The sequence below is a fragment of the Malania oleifera genome, chromosome 12, assembly GCF_029873635.1.
Source record: "Malania oleifera isolate guangnan ecotype guangnan chromosome 12, ASM2987363v1, whole genome shotgun sequence".
In the NCBI taxonomy this organism is placed as follows: domain Eukaryota; kingdom Viridiplantae; phylum Streptophyta; class Magnoliopsida; order Santalales; family Ximeniaceae; genus Malania; species Malania oleifera.
In genome coordinates, this window is record NC_080428.1 from 53,232,184 (window position 1) to 53,250,470 (window position 18,287).

General features: G+C 38.8%; 1 protein-coding gene across 1 annotated transcript; it reads right to left on the reverse strand.

Annotated features, from left to right (window-relative positions):
- Positions 1–934: 934 nt before the first annotated feature.
- On the reverse strand, positions 935–17,533 carry LOC131144969 (nudix hydrolase 15, mitochondrial-like). The gene is made up of 4 exons (XM_058093966.1): positions 17,013–17,533; positions 16,584–16,726; positions 1,430–1,549; positions 935–1,330 (listed from the first exon to the last, which is right to left on the reverse strand). The coding sequence occupies exons 1-4, from the start codon at positions 17,383–17,385 to the stop codon at positions 1,106–1,108; spliced, it is 861 nt and encodes a 286-aa protein (XP_057949949.1). The 5' UTR covers positions 17,386–17,533; the 3' UTR covers positions 935–1,105.
- Positions 17,534–18,287: the final 754 nt, after the last annotated feature.

Below are 18,287 nucleotides of genomic sequence, written 5' to 3' on the forward strand. Positions count from 1 at the left end.
CGATAGTTTTGTTTATGTCCACGGAGTTGGAGAAATTTCATTATTATTAGAAAGAAAATACAGAATTCGGCAGTACAATATTTTCTCTCAAAAACTGTGACGGTCGATTAACTCTAATCACCATAACAACGAATTTATATCCTGCGTACAGCAATGGGCTACAAAATGGGCTCAAAAATTTTTTTTCCAAGGCATTGGCCCCAAACCCCCAAGAATATGGCTTAGCCCCAATCCTTTGCTCTGGAAGCCTTAGGATAAAAATATCTCATTAAAAGACCACGCAACATTATTTCAGGTCATCATTCGGATCAAACACAACTAAGTTCCACAAAGCCAGCCTATGGGTGAAATTATGCACTGCCAGATTGCTGAAAACAAAATGAGCTTGGTTATTCTGAGTCCGAAGAATGATTTATTGGCTTATTGGGGCTGAGCTAAGTATGTGCGTGCATGCAGAAGGAAATTGAAAAACGAGCCTCAAACTACCGGGGAGAACAAATAGTCCTCTCTCTCACAATGTAGGAAAATAAAAAGGGCAAATGATCCTGCCATCGTTGGAAGATGCAAGTCCTGATGACAAAGCATCAAGGCTACAACAAATTACATAGACAGGAACCCTTTTATGCCAGAATCAACATCAATAATTCATCAAATCTCCCAGTCATCTTTTACACATTGATCTGTCCATGCCAACAATGTGAAAAACTTAAAAAAGATCTAAATAATGATCACCACCTCCACTAGATCTCAGTTATACGTATACCTCTGTTTTTCTTTACCTTTTATGCTCAACACCCGCCAAATTCTGGAAAGAACCATTGAAAGGAACAATTTATCATCAAAGATGGCAACACACTTATATTTGCAAAAACTCCCACCAAAAGATTCTCCATGGCTGATGTTAGATGCTTCTAGTCTAAAATTAACTGAAAAGTGTCTGTAAAATGGTACCATTTTTATTTTATGCACTGGTTTCAGTTCCTCACCCACATTTTAACAACACTGAACAAATTATACTAGTTTATGACAAAGAGAAGGTTGTCATTGGTTTCATTGCCATGGATAATTATAGGATAAAGAGCAAACAATTTTTCCTTTTAAACCTTCAAGGCATTTCTGTATCTTTCTTCACATATCTAGGAACCCTGTACTTAGGCTTCTGCTCCAGAAATGCTGGTGGCCGCTGGAACACAATCGATGCAGCCCTAATCAGGATTCCAGCAGTGAGACCCCATATCACAAACTTCTTATTGTCAACTTCATAATCAAAGATATGAATCAGGTACTTCATTCCCATCCACTCTCTCTCTTCTTCTTTCCGATTCTCATCCTGAATCAAACATTCTAAATTAATTTTTTCTGAAAGAAAAACCTCCAACTAGAAAAAAAAAAATACATTTATCAGAGAAATGGAACTAAAGAGGACAACCTTGAGAAACATTTCCAATGGAGCATCAAATACCACTTCCACTTCAGAGGTGTTTGGAGTGGGCTTAAATTCATTTTTATTAGAAAGTATGCCAATAACGGGTACTACTCTCAGGAGATGCTGCATCAGAGAGGATATAATATGTTAATTAGAAACATATAACAGCATCATGAATAGCAATATGCACCTTCTGTATGTTATTATGGTCGTTGACTGGGATTTAACATGAAAAGCATCTAATATAAAATCACCATTAATTTTGCAGAAGACGAGTTATAATTTCACAGTTCTAGTTACAGGTAGAGTTCTGACCTGCAACAGAAGTCAACTGAATTTGCAGGAATGTGGAAGCGTCAACTGACTATATTGAACAGAGATGAACCACATCAAAACCTCGGAAGGGGAAGAGTAAAGGTGGAAAACAAAAGGAAAACAAGTCCTCTTTAAAACATTTTCCTGGGCAATAACATCAACAAACCTACAACATTCATCCCTCTTGCAGCTCATAAACAGGTTTATAATAGCAATTAGCTGATGTTCTTTACACAAGAACCCAACCCTCAGAAACTATAGTTGATTCAGGAATTCAAAAGAAATCTAAACTGTTTTGACCACACATAAAGGTGTACAGAGCAAGCATACAATCCAAATAAACAAAGAACTAGACACCTGGTAGGGGGTCCCTTGCCAACCTAGCTAGGGTAAGCCACATGATCAGTCATAAAAAAAAACTTTTTAACAAAAATAATTTTATGATGATATATGAAAATAAAAAAGGAAAAAGAGACAGGCGATAAGGTATCCTCCAAGTGAGAATGCAAAAATAAAAAGTAATTATAAAAAAAAGGGAGAACAAAACACTAAAAAACTGATAAAGCAAAGATCTCCGATCCCTCAGCATATCAATTGAAGAAAGCCGTATAAAGGGTGCCAAAATGACACAAGGAAGACCACTCTACACCAAATCAAGGCAGGAGTAAGCATGGTTTTAAATAAAGGCCACGACCATGATGTAACGGTTTTTTGGGTTACCGATACTGTTACACACCGCGAAATCGGTGCAAAGAAAAATCACAACCATAGCGGCCGTTATAGACCGCAACTGTTACGTAAAGGCCGCTACGATCGTTATGTAAAGGCGGCTACGGCCATTACGTAACCGCTACAAGACTGTTAAACCAAAAAATTATTTTATTTTTTCCTTTTTCTTCTCACTTTTTCCCTTTCTTTCAAATATCATTCTCAATATACCTAGTGGCAAGAGGGGAAAAGATTAAAATGAGGATGACAATGATACAAAATTTACTATTTCTTTAAATACTAACAATAGATGCATTAATTAACAATTTGAAAATACTAACTTGTTATGAAAATATTTTATTTTGATAATATAATAATAGGATATTTATGTTCTATATTTTTCAACTTCAACCTTCTTTCTTTCCTAGCCATTTTATATTTGTATATCTTATGTGTCTAATAGATTAATGGAGTGCATAATGTATTTTGTTTTATTAATTAATTTAGCACACATAAGACTTTATCACAACAATGAGAAGTATAAATATGCATACACACGTAATTTTTCTATCAATGGTGGTTTAAAACAAATGTAAACTTGTTTCCCTCACCAAATAACTTAATTACACGAACTAAAGGATCCAAAATACACTAAAACTCTTGCTAATAAGGGCTAGAAGCTTAAAACATGCAAGTACGCTAATATGCACAAGGTTGTGCGTTGTTATGTAACATCCGCTACTCCCGCTTCCCGTTACACCCATTACCGTTACATTACGCTAACCGTTACCATGATTTAAAACCATGGTAGTAAGGCAACCCTAGAAAATATAAGCACTACACTCCAACTAGATGCACCAAAAAACCATAAAAACAGCAAATCTCCAAAAGATCTTTGTTAGAAACAAGGGTGTCTTCACACGAGTTTGATATACATGGATGAGCACCAACTTGACCCAAAAGCTTAAGCTTATTGAGTCTTGGGCTCAATCATGTATATAACCACCATCCACCATTCTATCTTTCCAATGTGGGAGAAACTAACAAGTGAAATTCTCAACAATCTCTCCCACTTGTGAGTTCCAACCACTTCTCCTTTAACGAGAGTCATTCTTGGTCACTTAGTGTCATGTAACTAACTAGGAGTCATTACTCAACCATGGGAAAGGATACAAAACCATGCAATTCCACTCATCACCTCTCCTCTTCCACAAGTTTACTTTAGCAAGAACACATAAATGAACAAACTTGAGCCCACTTCAAACCATCTCCCCTTGAGCGGAACCCTTTCCCTCATAAGAGCAAGCCCAATTCTCCAACAGTTGCTCAAGTGAGTCTTACTTTTGTGCCTTACGTGCTTCAGATTTCATTCCACATATGTTCAAATCAATCCTACTTTCCATGTACTGATTCTATATTAAGATTAATCTACCAGGCCTAGATGATCCTTAGTGTTCTCCGTCACAGACTTGGTCCTCCAGCTATTAGCACGTCAAGAGAATTAGCTTTATACCTCAACTTTACAATGTCGCTCGCTCAAAGTTCATCGACTCTAATGCCACCTATTAGAACTAGAGGTGTACTCACATGAACTTGATATACATGGATGACCACCAAATTGACTGAAAAATTTAAGCTTATTGAATCTTGGGCCCAACCATGTATATAAGCACCCATCCTCCACTCAATTTTTCCAATATGGGACAAACTTACAATAGGAATTCTCAACAATCTTTCTTCCCCTACTCTTTCCAAACCTTCTAAACTTGAGGGCACAAATCAAACCAAGGACAAACCCATTGCTCTCTAGAACACCAAATACTCCAAGAGAAAGGGCAATGCAAAACCAGTCTCCCCACTCTGCCAAGCCTCCCCACCTAATAATATAGAGCACAAACGTTAGGACTCATAAGGCACTATTTTATTTGGTCTTCTTCACTAAATTGATCCTATTAAGAATTCCAGTCCAAGTAAAAACCCTTCATAGGAATCTCAGTTTTCCAAATAAAAAATGCAGAGGACACGAATAGCATTATGAGTTTGAGTCTAAAAAAAGGGCAGTCTGGTGCACAAAGCTCCTGCGTATGCGGGGTTCAGGAAAGGGGCAGGCCACAATGGGTCTATAGTACGCAGCCTTACTTTACATTTTTGCAATAGGCTGTTTCCACACCTCGAACCCGTGACTTCTAGGTCACACGACGACAACCTTACCATCAGGCCTAAGCTCCCCTACTATGAGTATGAGTCTAATGAATGAAAAAAATATATATATTTGCAAGGAAATATCCAGACATCCAGAGCCCAAATCCTATCCCTCACCAAAGAACACTAGAAAGAACCCAAAACATTCAGCAAAAGGATCAAATCATCCATCTCCCTCTCATTCAAATTACTACTAAAATATGATTTCCACAACTCCATGCTCCCCTTTGTAACCAAGAACATAGGAATCAAAGCATTGTTTTAAATCGCGGTATCGGGTAGCATAATGTAACGGTAATAGGTGTAACGGGTAGCGCGAGTAGCGGATGTTACATAATGGGAACCGGGTTTAACAACCGTGAATTTTATTGAAGCATGCACAACCTTGTGTATATTAGCGTACTTGCATGTTTTAAGCTTTTAGCCCTTCTTAGAAAGAGTTTTAGTGTATTTTGGATCCTTTAGTTCGAGTAACTAAGTTATTTGGTAAGGGCAACAAGTTTACATTTGTTTTAAACCACCACTGATAGAAAAATTACGTGTGTGCGCGTATTTATACTTCTCATTGTTCTTATATGTGATAAATTCTCATGTGTACTATATTAATTAATAAAACAAAATACATTATACACTCCATTAATCTATTAGACACATAAGACATACAAATATTATGAATATAAAATAGCCAGAAAAGAAAGAAGGTTGAAGTTGAAAAATATAGAACATAAATGTCACATTACTAATATTATCAAAATAAAATATTTACCTAACAAGTTAGTATTTTCAAATTGTTAATTAATGCATCTCTTGTGAGTATTTAAAGAAATAGTAAATTTTGTATCATTGTCATCCTCATTGTAATCTTTTCCCCCTCTCACCGCATGATATATTGAGAATGATTTATGAAAGAGAGGGAAATGAGAGAAGAAAAAGTATAAAATAAATTAAAAATTTTTATGTAACAGTCCTATAGAGGTTACATAACGGTAGTAGCAGCCTTTATGAAACGGTTGCGGTCCGTAACGGTCCCTACAGCTGTGATTTTTCTTCCCACTGATTTCATAGTGTAACGATATTGGTAACCCAAAAAAACGTTATGTGACGGCGTTACATAACGGCAGCGGCCTTTATTTAAAACCATGAATCAAAGTATCAAACCATAATGAAGAGTGGACAAACAAAGGAAAGAAGCTCCAAATAAAGGAGCATCATCAAGCCAATGATCCTCCTAGAACAATCTCTCTCCCCATTCCCAATTTTGTAATGCACATTGGGAAAAAAGGAATGCAAAATCAGAGAAAGAAATTAATAAGTGTCATCATACACAACAGTCCTTATGCCATAGCATCCCACCCATTCTATGAGCCCCTTTTTACTATGAATGACCTTGTGCAAACGGGAGTTAGTTTTCAGAGGAAACTGCCATGGCCATTTCCCCACCAGGAAGATGATTTTGCACCAAATTTACCTAGACAAATCCTCGTTCTTAGAAACAAACAATATGATGAAACAAGGCTCTCTATCTATGCTCGTCATTCTCACTCTAGAAAGACATAGTAATTGCTATTACTAATAAACCCTCCCCCACCAAGTTTCTGCCTTTCAACTTTTGGCTCAAGAAACTAGTCCCTCGTACAAATTCATTATTGTAACTTGTAAAAGGATGGTAACATCAGGCTCATGCCGAATAATGCCATGTAGTAGCAAATATTTCTAAACTAGCATTTCCTTACACCTAGACACTAGGCATAATGATCTTGGTCCAACTTCAATGAGGTATTGTCCACTTTGGCTGGGCTTCATAGTTTAATTTGCCCGAAAAAGGTGCCTCATGAGGTTAACATCTAACCCATCCTTATATGGCCATATAATTTCATTTGCATTCTTTTGCAAATGAAAAGCATCATTGATTAATTCCCTCCAAAATAATAAAAAGCATCATTTTATATCACTTTTTTTTCATTCTCAAGTCCAAAAGTACACAAATGATTGATTCCCTCCAACTCTCCTTGCAAGCCTATCAGTTCCTCTTCTCTATTCATAACCACATTTTGTTATCTTCCCCTCCCACTAATAACAACCATACTCATTTTCTCCCTATTCCTCCTCTTTGTGTGTCTTCTTCTTTCTCTTCTGTTTTTCATGATAAGATCATTGTCTTCCTCCCCCTATTGATAATCAGGTTCTTCCTTCCCTATTCTTTTTTCCTCTTTTTTTTTTTTTCTTTTCCTCTCTCTTCTTCACTTCTACGACTCAGATTTTCTCTCAATTTCTTTGTGTTTTACCCATTTTCCCCCTTGTCTCCTCCATATTTTTAAAGGCTTGGAGCTTGAATTTTAAGCTATATTATTATTTTATCGAAAAGAAGCTAAAAAAGAAAATTTACAATTACAAAGCACTTGAGCTTAGCTTTATTTATTTATTTTTCATCACAATTGTTAATATTGAACTATGCTTGATGCTTGGTATTTCCCTTGCAATCTCATGTTCCTATGTTCAATTCTGGTTGGTTGTTGCGCTTCTCTGCACTCACGTTTGCCGAATCCCTAAGTATTTTTGCACTAAAATATTATTGCCGATTTGTTTAGAAATTGAAAATCCATTATATAGAGCTTTTATACATAATTTTTATAATAACATTGAAAGATAAATTAAGGAATGAACATATTCGTGATAAGTTCGGTATAACTCCTATAGAAGATAAGATAAGGGAGGGATGACTCAGATGGTATGGACACTTGCAACGTAGGCCTTATAGTGCACCTGTGAGGAAGAGTGACTTAGTTACTGTGGGGGGCAGTAGAAGGGGTACAGGTAGACCTAAAATAACTTGGGTGGAGATAGTAAGTAAGGATTTAATATCCTTGAATCTATCAAAAGAAATGGTCCATGATCGCATAAATTGGCGAAAAAGGATTCATATAGCCGACCCCACTTAGTGGGACTAAGGCTTGGTTTTGTTGTTGTTATTGTTATACATAATTTTTATAACATGGTGAGCCGTGTACCTAAGCCTTGAGCCCTGTGACGTTACATTGAGCCTAGGCCCTAGGTATCTTTTGCACCAGCTGCACCATGCGCCTCTAACATTTACAGACTCTCTTCTTTTGCTCCCCTCCTATAGGAATTCTATCCAGAACGTTCACGTGGGACTAGTGACGAGTCCCTAAAATGCATTATTTTAGGCTCTTATTTACCTTTGTTTATCCTCATTTATCTTGTATATAACTTTTTGTTAACATAGTTTGGAGTTATGCAAGGTTTATTCATGTTTAAGGAAATACAGGGTAAAACCAAGGAGTTAGGCATTACGAGAAGCCAAAGGAGAAATTGGAGTACACAAAGTCAAATCAGATGTTCAGCCAAGCTCCTGAAGCCTCAACACACATCAAAAGAGAAGAAGACTCTGTTCGACCATGTAAGCGACCAGCTAACACAGGGGCGACCAAGTCATCTGCTGCAAACTCCAAGGTTCAGAACTGAAGAAGAATTGCTGCAAGGTTCGACCAAGTGTTCGACCATGTGACCCTCAAGGGCGACCAAGTCAAGATACTAAAAATTACTAAGCGCAGAAATATCGAGAGTATCAACGAAGTGGTCGACCAAGAGAACTTGAAGGGCGACTATGTCAAGTTCCTGAAATTTCCTAAAATTCGAGATCCTGCAAGTCTCGACCATAAACTCGACCAGCAAGACCCTATGGTGCAACAAAATCGAAGATGCTGAAGATTCAAATCCCTTATTTCCCGCAAGTCTCGACCAAGTGCGACCAGGGGAAAGCATGGGTGCGACTTGGTCGACAGTGATGATCTTCTGCACGAGATTTGCTGGAAACTTTCCTATTTTGAAATTCAAACCTTGTAAACCCTAATGGGTATAAATAATAGCTACAAACATGTTCTCTAGGCTCCTCTTTGGCCTCTCTTAGGTTAGTGACAAACTTAAGATGTCATTAAGAGCCATCTAGAGTAGGAGTAGTGTATATTTCAATACCTGTTATGGTTTGTGCAAGACGTATTCGCAACCGGCGGAACTCTTGTGCTTTCCTCGTAGATTAGATGATCATTCAATTGTACGGACAGTCGTTAGTGACAGATGATTCGAATACAAAGGATTGATCTTTTTACTTGCTTTCATATTTACTGCTTTCAATTTACATTCCTGTTCTAGTTCTCTATCGTAATCTTGATTGTTAGTGACCGACTCTTAAGTTTGCAATACAAAGCCATTTTAACTTGCTTTGATTTATATGCTTCGAATTAACTGCTTTCCTTTACTACTTGGATTGTTATGAAGTCTTAGAGATAGGATAGCACTACTACCGGTTTAGTCAAATACACGTAGTAGGCAGCGGATACTAAAAAGGTTTTGCGTGGTCGATGAGATAACGTATACTCCGGTTCCCGATCGTGCTCTGGACGATTGGTGCACCCTTACTACCCTATGCCTTTGAACGGTTCCTTTCACCGTTTAACCTAATACGGATAGCTGACCAAACGGAGTTTACGCACCCAACATCCTAAGTCTGATTTATGAACTAAGGATTGCTTTGTAGGAGTAAAGATAATATAAATTTTATATGCTTTCAGTAGGTTGTTAGAAACACCCACCAAAATCTCTCCTTTTCACTTTCTTTCACACAAGACTATAATAAACTAGATTGGAAACAGTTGATAACTGCACTTGAGTACCTGTGGATCGATACCCAACTTTCTCGACTTTCCCCACTTTCTACAGGACTTGGGATTAGTTAGGTTATAAATATTATTTTTGGTAGTTAAGGACCCAAACCTTGGCAAGCCTACCAAATTTTGGCACCATTGTCGGGGACTAGGTCACGGTTATTAGCCAATTTCTAGTTTAGCGTATTATTGCTTTATTTTTCTTTGTTTTTCCTTTATTTTTTTGTTTTTGTTTTATATATTGAAGTCTTGATTCTATATGCTATAAGTGTGTATGCTGGGTTTGCGCCCTTTGGATCCAGAGTTGGTGCCTATGGACCTCGAGATTGAGAGATCCTGTAGGTCCCTTAGGAAACCCACCTCTAATCCTCAATGTGCTAAGTTGTCCAAACCAAAAGTAACGGCTGAACACAACCCGATTCATGTCGTTCAAATCCCAGAACCCCAAGCTCCCCACCAACCTGTGGTGGACGAGCAACGTCTTAGGCCTCTTTGGGACTACTGTGTACCCAATACATATACCTCGCCGTCTTACATCCGGTTCCCAGATGTCCAAGCGGCGCAATTCAAGATAAAGACTTCTATCATCTCGATGCTTCTTAATTTGTTTGGGAATTCAAATGAAAATCCTTATAAGCATCTGAATGAATTTCTCAAGATTTGTTCCACCATCCGCATCCATGATTTTGATGATGATGCCCTCCGCTTAAGGCTTTTCCCATTCTCTTTGAAGGATAAGGCCAAATATTGGCTGACGTCCTTAGAGCCGAACTCGGTGACCAACTGGGCAACCATGCAGCACGAGTTCTTGAAAAAGTATTTCCCCATTGAGAAGACTAACAAACTACAAAGGGCAATCACTAGTTTCTCATAGTTGGATGAGGAACTTTTTTTCGAGACTTGGGAGCATTTTAGGGACCTATTACGTAAATGTCCACACCATCAGGTCCCTAGGTGGCAATTGTTTCAGACCTTCTATGAAAGATTGGATGAACGAGATAGGTCAATGGTAGATGCTTCTCGTGGAGGTATTTTCCTCACCAAACAGAGAATAAGGCATAGGTTCTCTTCGAGAACCTCACCGAAAATTCTCAACAACATGTAGTTGCTACTCGTAGACCATCCTAGCCTTCCACTTCCAGATCTAAGGGAGTCTATGAGCTAACCACAAACCGTGACCTAGCGCCCACACTGCACACAATAGTTTAAAAGTTAGACTGGTTCTTGTCCTTAGGACAGCGACCACAGCCAGCAGCGTGTGCAAAGGTGTGCGCCATCTGTTCTGATCCTTCACACACTTGCTACAATTGCCCCCATGAGCCTTCCCAGCCTGAGTTTGTGCAGGAAGAAGTTAAGGCTACCCATAATCGATACGATAGGCCATCTAATGACCAATATTCAAATACGTACAATTCAAGGTGGAATCAGCATCCTAACTTCTCCTAGGGGCCACGAGCTCCAAGTTTTCAAGCACAAAGACCTCATATATCACCTGCTGCTCCACCTTCTCGCTCGTACCAAAATGCCCAAAATCCTCCCGTATCTGCCCCTAGACCTTCGTCATATCAACATCCATCTCCTCCTCATCCCCGATATGATTCCTTCCAGGAGACAATACTGAAGGCCCTTAAGGGCATCGAGGTTGATTGTCAGATTAATCAACAATAGCTCTATTCCCACTCGCAGTCCATAGCGAAGCTTGAGGCCACCATGGGCCAACTAGCTATACCCTTGAGTAGGCGGGAAAAGGAGAAGTTGTAGAGTCGGTCCCTCGTCGACCCAAAAGGACAACAAAGGGTAGAGAGTGATCCGGTTTCCAGCCACTCGACATATCATGAGCAAACTCAAGTCGTGATCACCCTTCGAAGTGGTTGGGAGGTAAACAAAAAGGTCGAGAAAAAATTGGACGTAGGTATGGGTAAGGAGGAGATGGAGATAGAGCACAGTGTTGAACCATGCAACTTTTTTTTTCTCCAATACAATGAGTAATCCCGTGATGCCCACCTTCTCCAATGATGGAGCATTGCCCACCATATCCCTGCAATGCCATATCACACAATTCTTCACTCGAACCCCAAGTCTAAGAAGAAAGCTAATGTTGAGTCCATGATGGACACATTTAACCAAGTTAAGGTCGACTGTCCTTTCGCAAACACAATCAAGCTTCAGGTTAATAGTCCTTCCATCTGAGGCCTAGAGGACATGTATGAGAACATTTCTGCTGTTTGTGACTCGGCCTCTAGTCTAGAGAGAAGGCCTTGGACATGTGTGAAGTGGGCTAGTGAGGGATTAGTGGAGAAGGTTCTTATGATTGATCCCAGTTAAATTCGACACAAGCTTTCATGGCGTCTAGATGAGAAAGGTAAACTTAGCGCTTTTGGGAGGCAACCCAATTATATTTCTTCTTTGAGTCCATAGGTTGTATATTGTAGAGTAGGTAGAGTTTAGGGTCCTTAGAGTAAGTCATAGGTTAGTTGGGGGTGCAATTAAGGCTAGTGTTAGGATCCTTTGTTGCACTCTCGTTTGCATATGTACTGTGCTCATGCACACTGTTTTTCTTTCTTTTCTTTTCTTTTTTTATTCTGTAACACCATGTTTTTTTTGGACATACCAATGCTTGTAATGCTCGATATACATTATACTGCCTTTGGATATTAATGGAATATCATATGGTGCTTTTGCCTTGTCTTTTGTGCTTTAGTGTATTATTGCATGCGTTCTATTTCTAGATTGTGTGGTTATCTCTTATGTAAGTACACTAATTGATTTAATTGCACCATGTAGTGTTTCCTCTCCCATGCATTCCCAATTTTTTCTTTCCACACTTCAGTGAAGACACTGAAGTTTTAAGTTGGGGGTGGGGGTAGAAAAACACCACATGGCACATTTTAAGCACAAAAATGACAATTTTAAATTTTTTTAGTAAACATTATCTGTTATGACATGTTAACACTGTTTATACTATTTACATACATTTATACTACCCATATGTTACATACATAGGCGTACCAATCATATGACCTTGTTATGCTCACTAACGAAGTAGTGAGTTATTTGTGTGTAGTTTCACATAACATAGCCTATGTACTGTTATGACACTCTATGTGGGTTGCCTGGTGATTCATTTGTGTTAATATGGTTATGTAAACTCTTGTATTCACATGGTACTTCATAAGGCTAAAAACGTACTCACATGTGGTTTGTAATACTTAGGGTTCCTTGAGAGCACCGAAAGAATAACTGTGGCGACTATGACACCTTGTGAGGTACTATTGAGCCTGTCGTTTATTTCTTGAGTTGTTGACGTCAAACTCTGAGTTTATGGAACTCAACTTCCCTTTTTCTGGATTCTCCTTGTATACTAGTCTCTTTTCTTGCACTTGCTAGTCTAGAGGTGATGTCTAGTGGGGAGATAGAAACCTAAATCTTGTAGCCTACTCAAGACGTGAAAATTGAGTCACCCCTAGAGATAAACTTATTTCATGGACTCCTTTTCGAGCTTAAATTCCCATTGGAGGTATGAAGACATAAAAAGTTTTGAAAACTGTCCTAACTGACCATGAAAAGAAAAATGCATAAAAGAATGAGTAGAAGAGAAAAAGAAATGAAACAATATGTAGAATACCTGCTCCAAATATAAAAAGGTCAAACTAGGGACACAACACGTATGATTTTACACATTTGAAGATTCTTCAATTGTCCGATGCATTAGTTGTATTCACGCCTAGTCCATGAATAGGTCAACCTAGGGTGGTCTTGATTGGATGTGGCAAGTGGGTGAGAAGGCGCTAGGGTGAAAGACCCGACACCTCATTAATAGGTTGGATCTTATTCGTATGAGACTAGTTCACTCCATGCTTAGCGTTAGTTCTTCAATATATGTGGGATGTTTGATCATGACATTCTTCCTCACATATGAGAGTAAACTTATTTTCTTGAGTGTTTTAAGGGTATGCCAGTGAGGTCGAGTCAAGACAACCATTCTATAGGTGTCCAAGGGTATTTTAGGTGTGACAAATCATGCACTTTACACATGCCTTGTGTTGTGGCCTATCCATACTTGATATTACATGATAATAATTAACTCTGAATTGCAACTGCTGGTTGATTCCCTATGAGTGTATTTTTCTTGATGGTTATGTACTGTTGAGACTTACATGAGTAAATTGTTGCGGAGAGTGTGTATAATGGAGTAATGTATGAAAAGGCCTAGATGTAATTAAGTTATATTCTTGTATGTAAAATGGTATGACTGTGTTGCATGTTGATCTTATTTACATGTTTACTGAATTTGGTGTTTGTGGGTATCGCCTTGGAAACCCTCACGAGACTACAACTCGTCCACTAGGACCAACCTAGGGGTTTAAACCCTTGTTGCATAAGGTAAATGCAACCGTGTTTCCTGCGAAATAGGAGGTAGATAGGATTTTCTTAGTTTTCTTAGAGTTTTTAGTTTTTACTTTGCTTGTGGACTAGCAAAATGCAAGTTGGGGGTTATGATAAATCCCTAAAATGCATTATTTTAGGCCCTCATTTACCTTTATTTATCCTCATTTATCTTGTACGTAGCCATTTGTTAACATAGTTCGAAGTTATGCAAGATTTATTCGTGCTTCAGAAAAAACAGGTTAAAACTAAGGAGTTAGGCATTACGAGAAGTCAAAGGAGAAATTGGAGTACACAAAGTCAAATCAAATGTTCAGCCAAGCTCCTGGAGCCTCAACACACATCAAAAGAGAAGAAGACTTTAGTCGACCATGTAAGTGACCAGCTAACACAAGGGCGACCAAGTCATCTGCTGCAGACTCCAAGGTTCAGAACTGAAGAAGAATTGCTGCAAGGTTCAACCAAGTGTTCGACCATGTAACCCTCAAGGGCAACCAAGTCGAGATACTAAAAATTACTAAGCCCAGAAATACCGAGAGTATCGACAAAGTGGTCGACCAAAAGAACTTGAAGGGCAACTATGTCGAGTTCCTGAGATTTCCTGAAGTTCAAGATCCTGCAAGTCTCGACCATAAACTCGACCAGCAAGACCCTATGGTGCGACGAAGTCTAAGATGCTGAAGATTCAAATCCCTGATTTCCCGCGAGTCCCAACCAAGTGCGACCAAGGGAAAGCATGGGTGCGACTTGGTTGATAGCAACGATCTTCTACGCCATATTTGCTACAACTTTCCTATTTCGAAATTCAAACCGTGTAAACCCTAATGAGTATACGAACATGTTCTGTGGGTTCCTCTTTGGCCTCTCTTAGGTTAGTGATAGACTTAAGATGTCATTGAGAGCCATCTAGAGTAGGAGTAGTGTAGATTTCAATACCTGTTATGGTTTGTGCAAGACGTATTCGAAGGCTTGTGACAACTGGCGAAACTCTTGTGCTTTCTGCGTCGATTAGATGATCATTCAATTGTACAGACAGTTGTTAGTAATAGAAAATTCGAATAAAAATGATTGATCTTTTTACTTGCTTTCATCTTTATAGCTTTCAATTTACATTCCTGTTCTAGTTCTCCATTGTAATCTTGATTGTTAGTGACAAAATCTTAAGTTTGTAATACGAAACCATCTTTACTTGCTTTGATTTATATGCTTTGATTTAATTGCTTTCCTTTACTGCATTTAATTGCTTTCCTTTACTGCTTGGATTGTTATAAAGTCTTTGAGATAGGATAGCACTACTACCGGTTTAGTCAGATATACGTAGTAGGCAGTGGATACTAAAAAGGTTTTGCGTGGTCGCTGAGATAGGGTATACTCCGGTTCCCGATCGTGCTCCGGACAATCGGTGCACCGTTACTACGCTATCCCTTCGAACAGTTCCTTTCACCGTTTAACCTAATACGGATAGCTGACTGAACTAAGTTTATGCACACAACATCCTAAGCTTGATTTATGAATTGAGGATTGTTTTGTGGGAGTAGAGATAATATAGATTTTATATGCTTTCAGTAGGTTGTTAGAAACACCCACCAAAATCTCTCCTTTTCACTTTCTTTTACACAAGGCTATAATAAACTAAATTGGAAACAGTTGATAACTGCACTTGAGTCCTTGTGGATCAATACCCGACTTTCCCCACTTTCTACAAAACTTGGGATTAGTTAGGTTATAAATATTATTTTTAGTAGTCAAGGACTCAAACTTTGGCGAGCCTACCAACTGGAGACATCATTCCCACCCCAAATCCCTATTATGGTGCGAGAACTATGCAAACTAGGTGATAATTTTTTACTTATTTTAAGGAACTCTAAGGCTTATTTACTTGCCCCAAACACTAATACAGTTTCTCTCTTAATATTTTAAAGCATAGAACAACTCATTCAATTCAAAGTTCAAGCAAAAGGTTATCAAGAATCTTGATGGAATTTATTCTAAGCCAAACAAAATATGTTACAATGAACTATGGATAGATTAGTAAAGCTATTAAAGAAACCCTAGGCAAGAAACAGATGCTACTTTATAGTGGCCACTAGCTTTACTTATTCTGGTGGAAGAACTTTATGATAAGAGATACAGAAATATTTCAAGGAAATTTACAAGATCACACTCTATGGTTACGCTCTTCAAGTTGCCCCAGGTTTAAGACTTACATTTCAAGGTATACAATCCTCTAGAAGATTTCGAGTGAGCCTATAGCGAAAAGCTTATATTTCAAAAGAGACAGTCGACAGAATTTTATTTATTTATTTATTTATTTATTGCAGAAAATATGAAGTTATGAACTTTTAAATATATGACGCACTCACATTCTGGGGCATTAAAGGAGGAAGATTTAACTGCACATTTCATAGATAGGGACGGAATGGAAATAGAATTTATCACTTGATTTCTTAGCATTCCCCATTCAAATTTTCATTCATTCTATTCCACATTCAAATTTTCATACCATTCCATTCTCCAAACCAAATGTGGCATTACAATAAGAAACATTGAGAAAGAAATGAAGCACACCTGCCAATATATGCATCAATTCAATGTCAAATTTCAAAACTAGTCTAAAGCCACACCTCCCCAGCCGGCCACTTTAAAAAGAGCAAAAAACTAGAGTTTCTAAATACAAAGGCACTTCTGATTACTCTCCCACAACCTCATTTAGCTATAACAAAAGACTCAAACCTGACAAAGATGTATCTAGCACTTATAAAGAAATTTCCCGAGAATAATAACTCAAACAAGGAGGGATCAGCAAAAATGCATTGAACAAGCAAAACAAAAGCATCAAAGAGATATTCATTTCAATGCTTTACCTTAGACAAGAAGGGTTCAAGAACAGTGACAACATCAACAAGCGAAGGATCCAACCCAATCTCCTCCTTTGCCTCTCTCGTTGCAGTCTGGCTATCATCTGCGTCTCCTTCTTCTGCTTTTCCTCCTGGCAATGAAACTTCTCCTGCAGCAAAACAAACCCAATTGGTGAAATTGACACTTAAAGCCAAATCCTCACACCCCACACAATCGCCTCCTTATTATAACATCATCACATTTTCTAATCTCTTATGGCCAGAAAGCGCAGGAAAAGAAACGAAATTAAAATTTTCCATTTTATTAGGGAGTCCATCACAACGAGTACCCAGACACTCCCCAAAGCCCAGAAAAGGAAATTTTCTTCTATTTTCCTTCAGTTTCCTTACATTTTCTCCGGATCCATAAGGGCGATCCTTCTAAACGCCACCTACCCGAGTGAGTGGAGAGCTGCGAAGACCGTTTCGTGAGGATGACTCGAAGATCACCATGATTCCCTTCAAAAAGACATATAAGAACGGCGGCTCTCTTCGGTCTGAATCGTTCGGGCACAATTGAGGTCGCAGATTCCGCAAAGCCCACTTGGGATAACACCTTTCTCGCACTTTCTTCGATGCGTTGTTCTTCAATGTCGTCTGTGTCGTCATCTGAAGGCGGCGTTTGCGGCGGTGGCTTGTACAGACGGAGCTGCCTAGCTAAGACTGCAAGTCTCTGTGATCCGTCATGATAAAGCGGCGGCGATGTTGATAATGATGATGAAGGGGTGTTCGCCATTGATTTTGATACCCTTCTCAGAATTGAAATCATCAGATAAACATTTGTGTACCAGATTGAGGAATTCTCATCGGGTTCGCTCAGCAGAGATCCCCTTGGTCCCCTTGATCAAAGTAGCAGAGGTTTTTCCCCATTTTAATATTATTTTATAATAAAATATTAAATAATACTTAATTTGAGAAAAATGAATAAACATTCACACTTATATATAAATAATACAACGATGTTATACAAATGAAATGAAAATTATCAGTGTTATACAAATAAAATAAACATAATGTTATACTACTTAGTGCCACAGCGAGGTCGTCTCCGGGATTGGGGTGATTGCCGTCTGCGTCTGCCCTCTCCTTACTAGTCATTTACATCTATTGTCATGTCCCGTTGTCATATTGTCTGTGGATCATCTCTATCAAGAGGTACTACGTAATCAACATCCATGCGAAGTGGATGGGGAGATAACTGATATGATAGCTCTAGACGAGAATAAGGTGATATGGCGGGTGCATCGACCTCCTCCGCATCGAAAATGTCGTATAATAAGTATGACATCGATGGGATGGCAGTAGAGTCAGAAGGGGTGTCAACCTATCTACTAGACGATCCCGCAATATCAGCTCCTAGTGAAAGTGCATACGGTGTTGACGGGCTGAACACGTACTCCACCTGCACAACCGGCGGTGAGAAGGTGGGACTCAATGAACGACTGGAAGAAGCATGTTGTCCTCCTACTGGAGTTACTCAACCTCCTCGTACTGGAGCTAGTCAACCTCCTCGTGCAGGCGCGTCAGGTCAAGGTCTAGGGACCCGTCGACCGTCTTCGTGGACAAGGTCCAATCTAGCACTCACTAAACTCTAACCTGCGGGATCTGGAGAGATCTAATCTACCACATGTAGTATGTCAGCCTATAGTATATGAAAACAATTGGTTAACA

What these genes read in the sequence shown, in the direction of transcription:
- LOC131144969 (XM_058093966.1), bottom strand. Translation starts at nt 17,385, where the DNA reads ATGATTTCAATTCTGAGAAGGGTATCAAAATCAATGGCGAACACCCCT. An exon ending in GCAGCTCTCCACTCACTCGG is followed by an intron (nt 16,727 to 17,012) that starts GTAGGTGGCGTT and finishes GTTTTGCTGCAG; the next exon opens with GAGAAGTTTCATTGCCAGGA. An exon ending in TTGAACCCTTCTTGTCTAAG is followed by an intron (nt 1,550 to 16,583) that starts GTAAAGCATTGA and finishes TCTCTGATGCAG; the next exon opens with CATCTCCTGAGAGTAGTACC.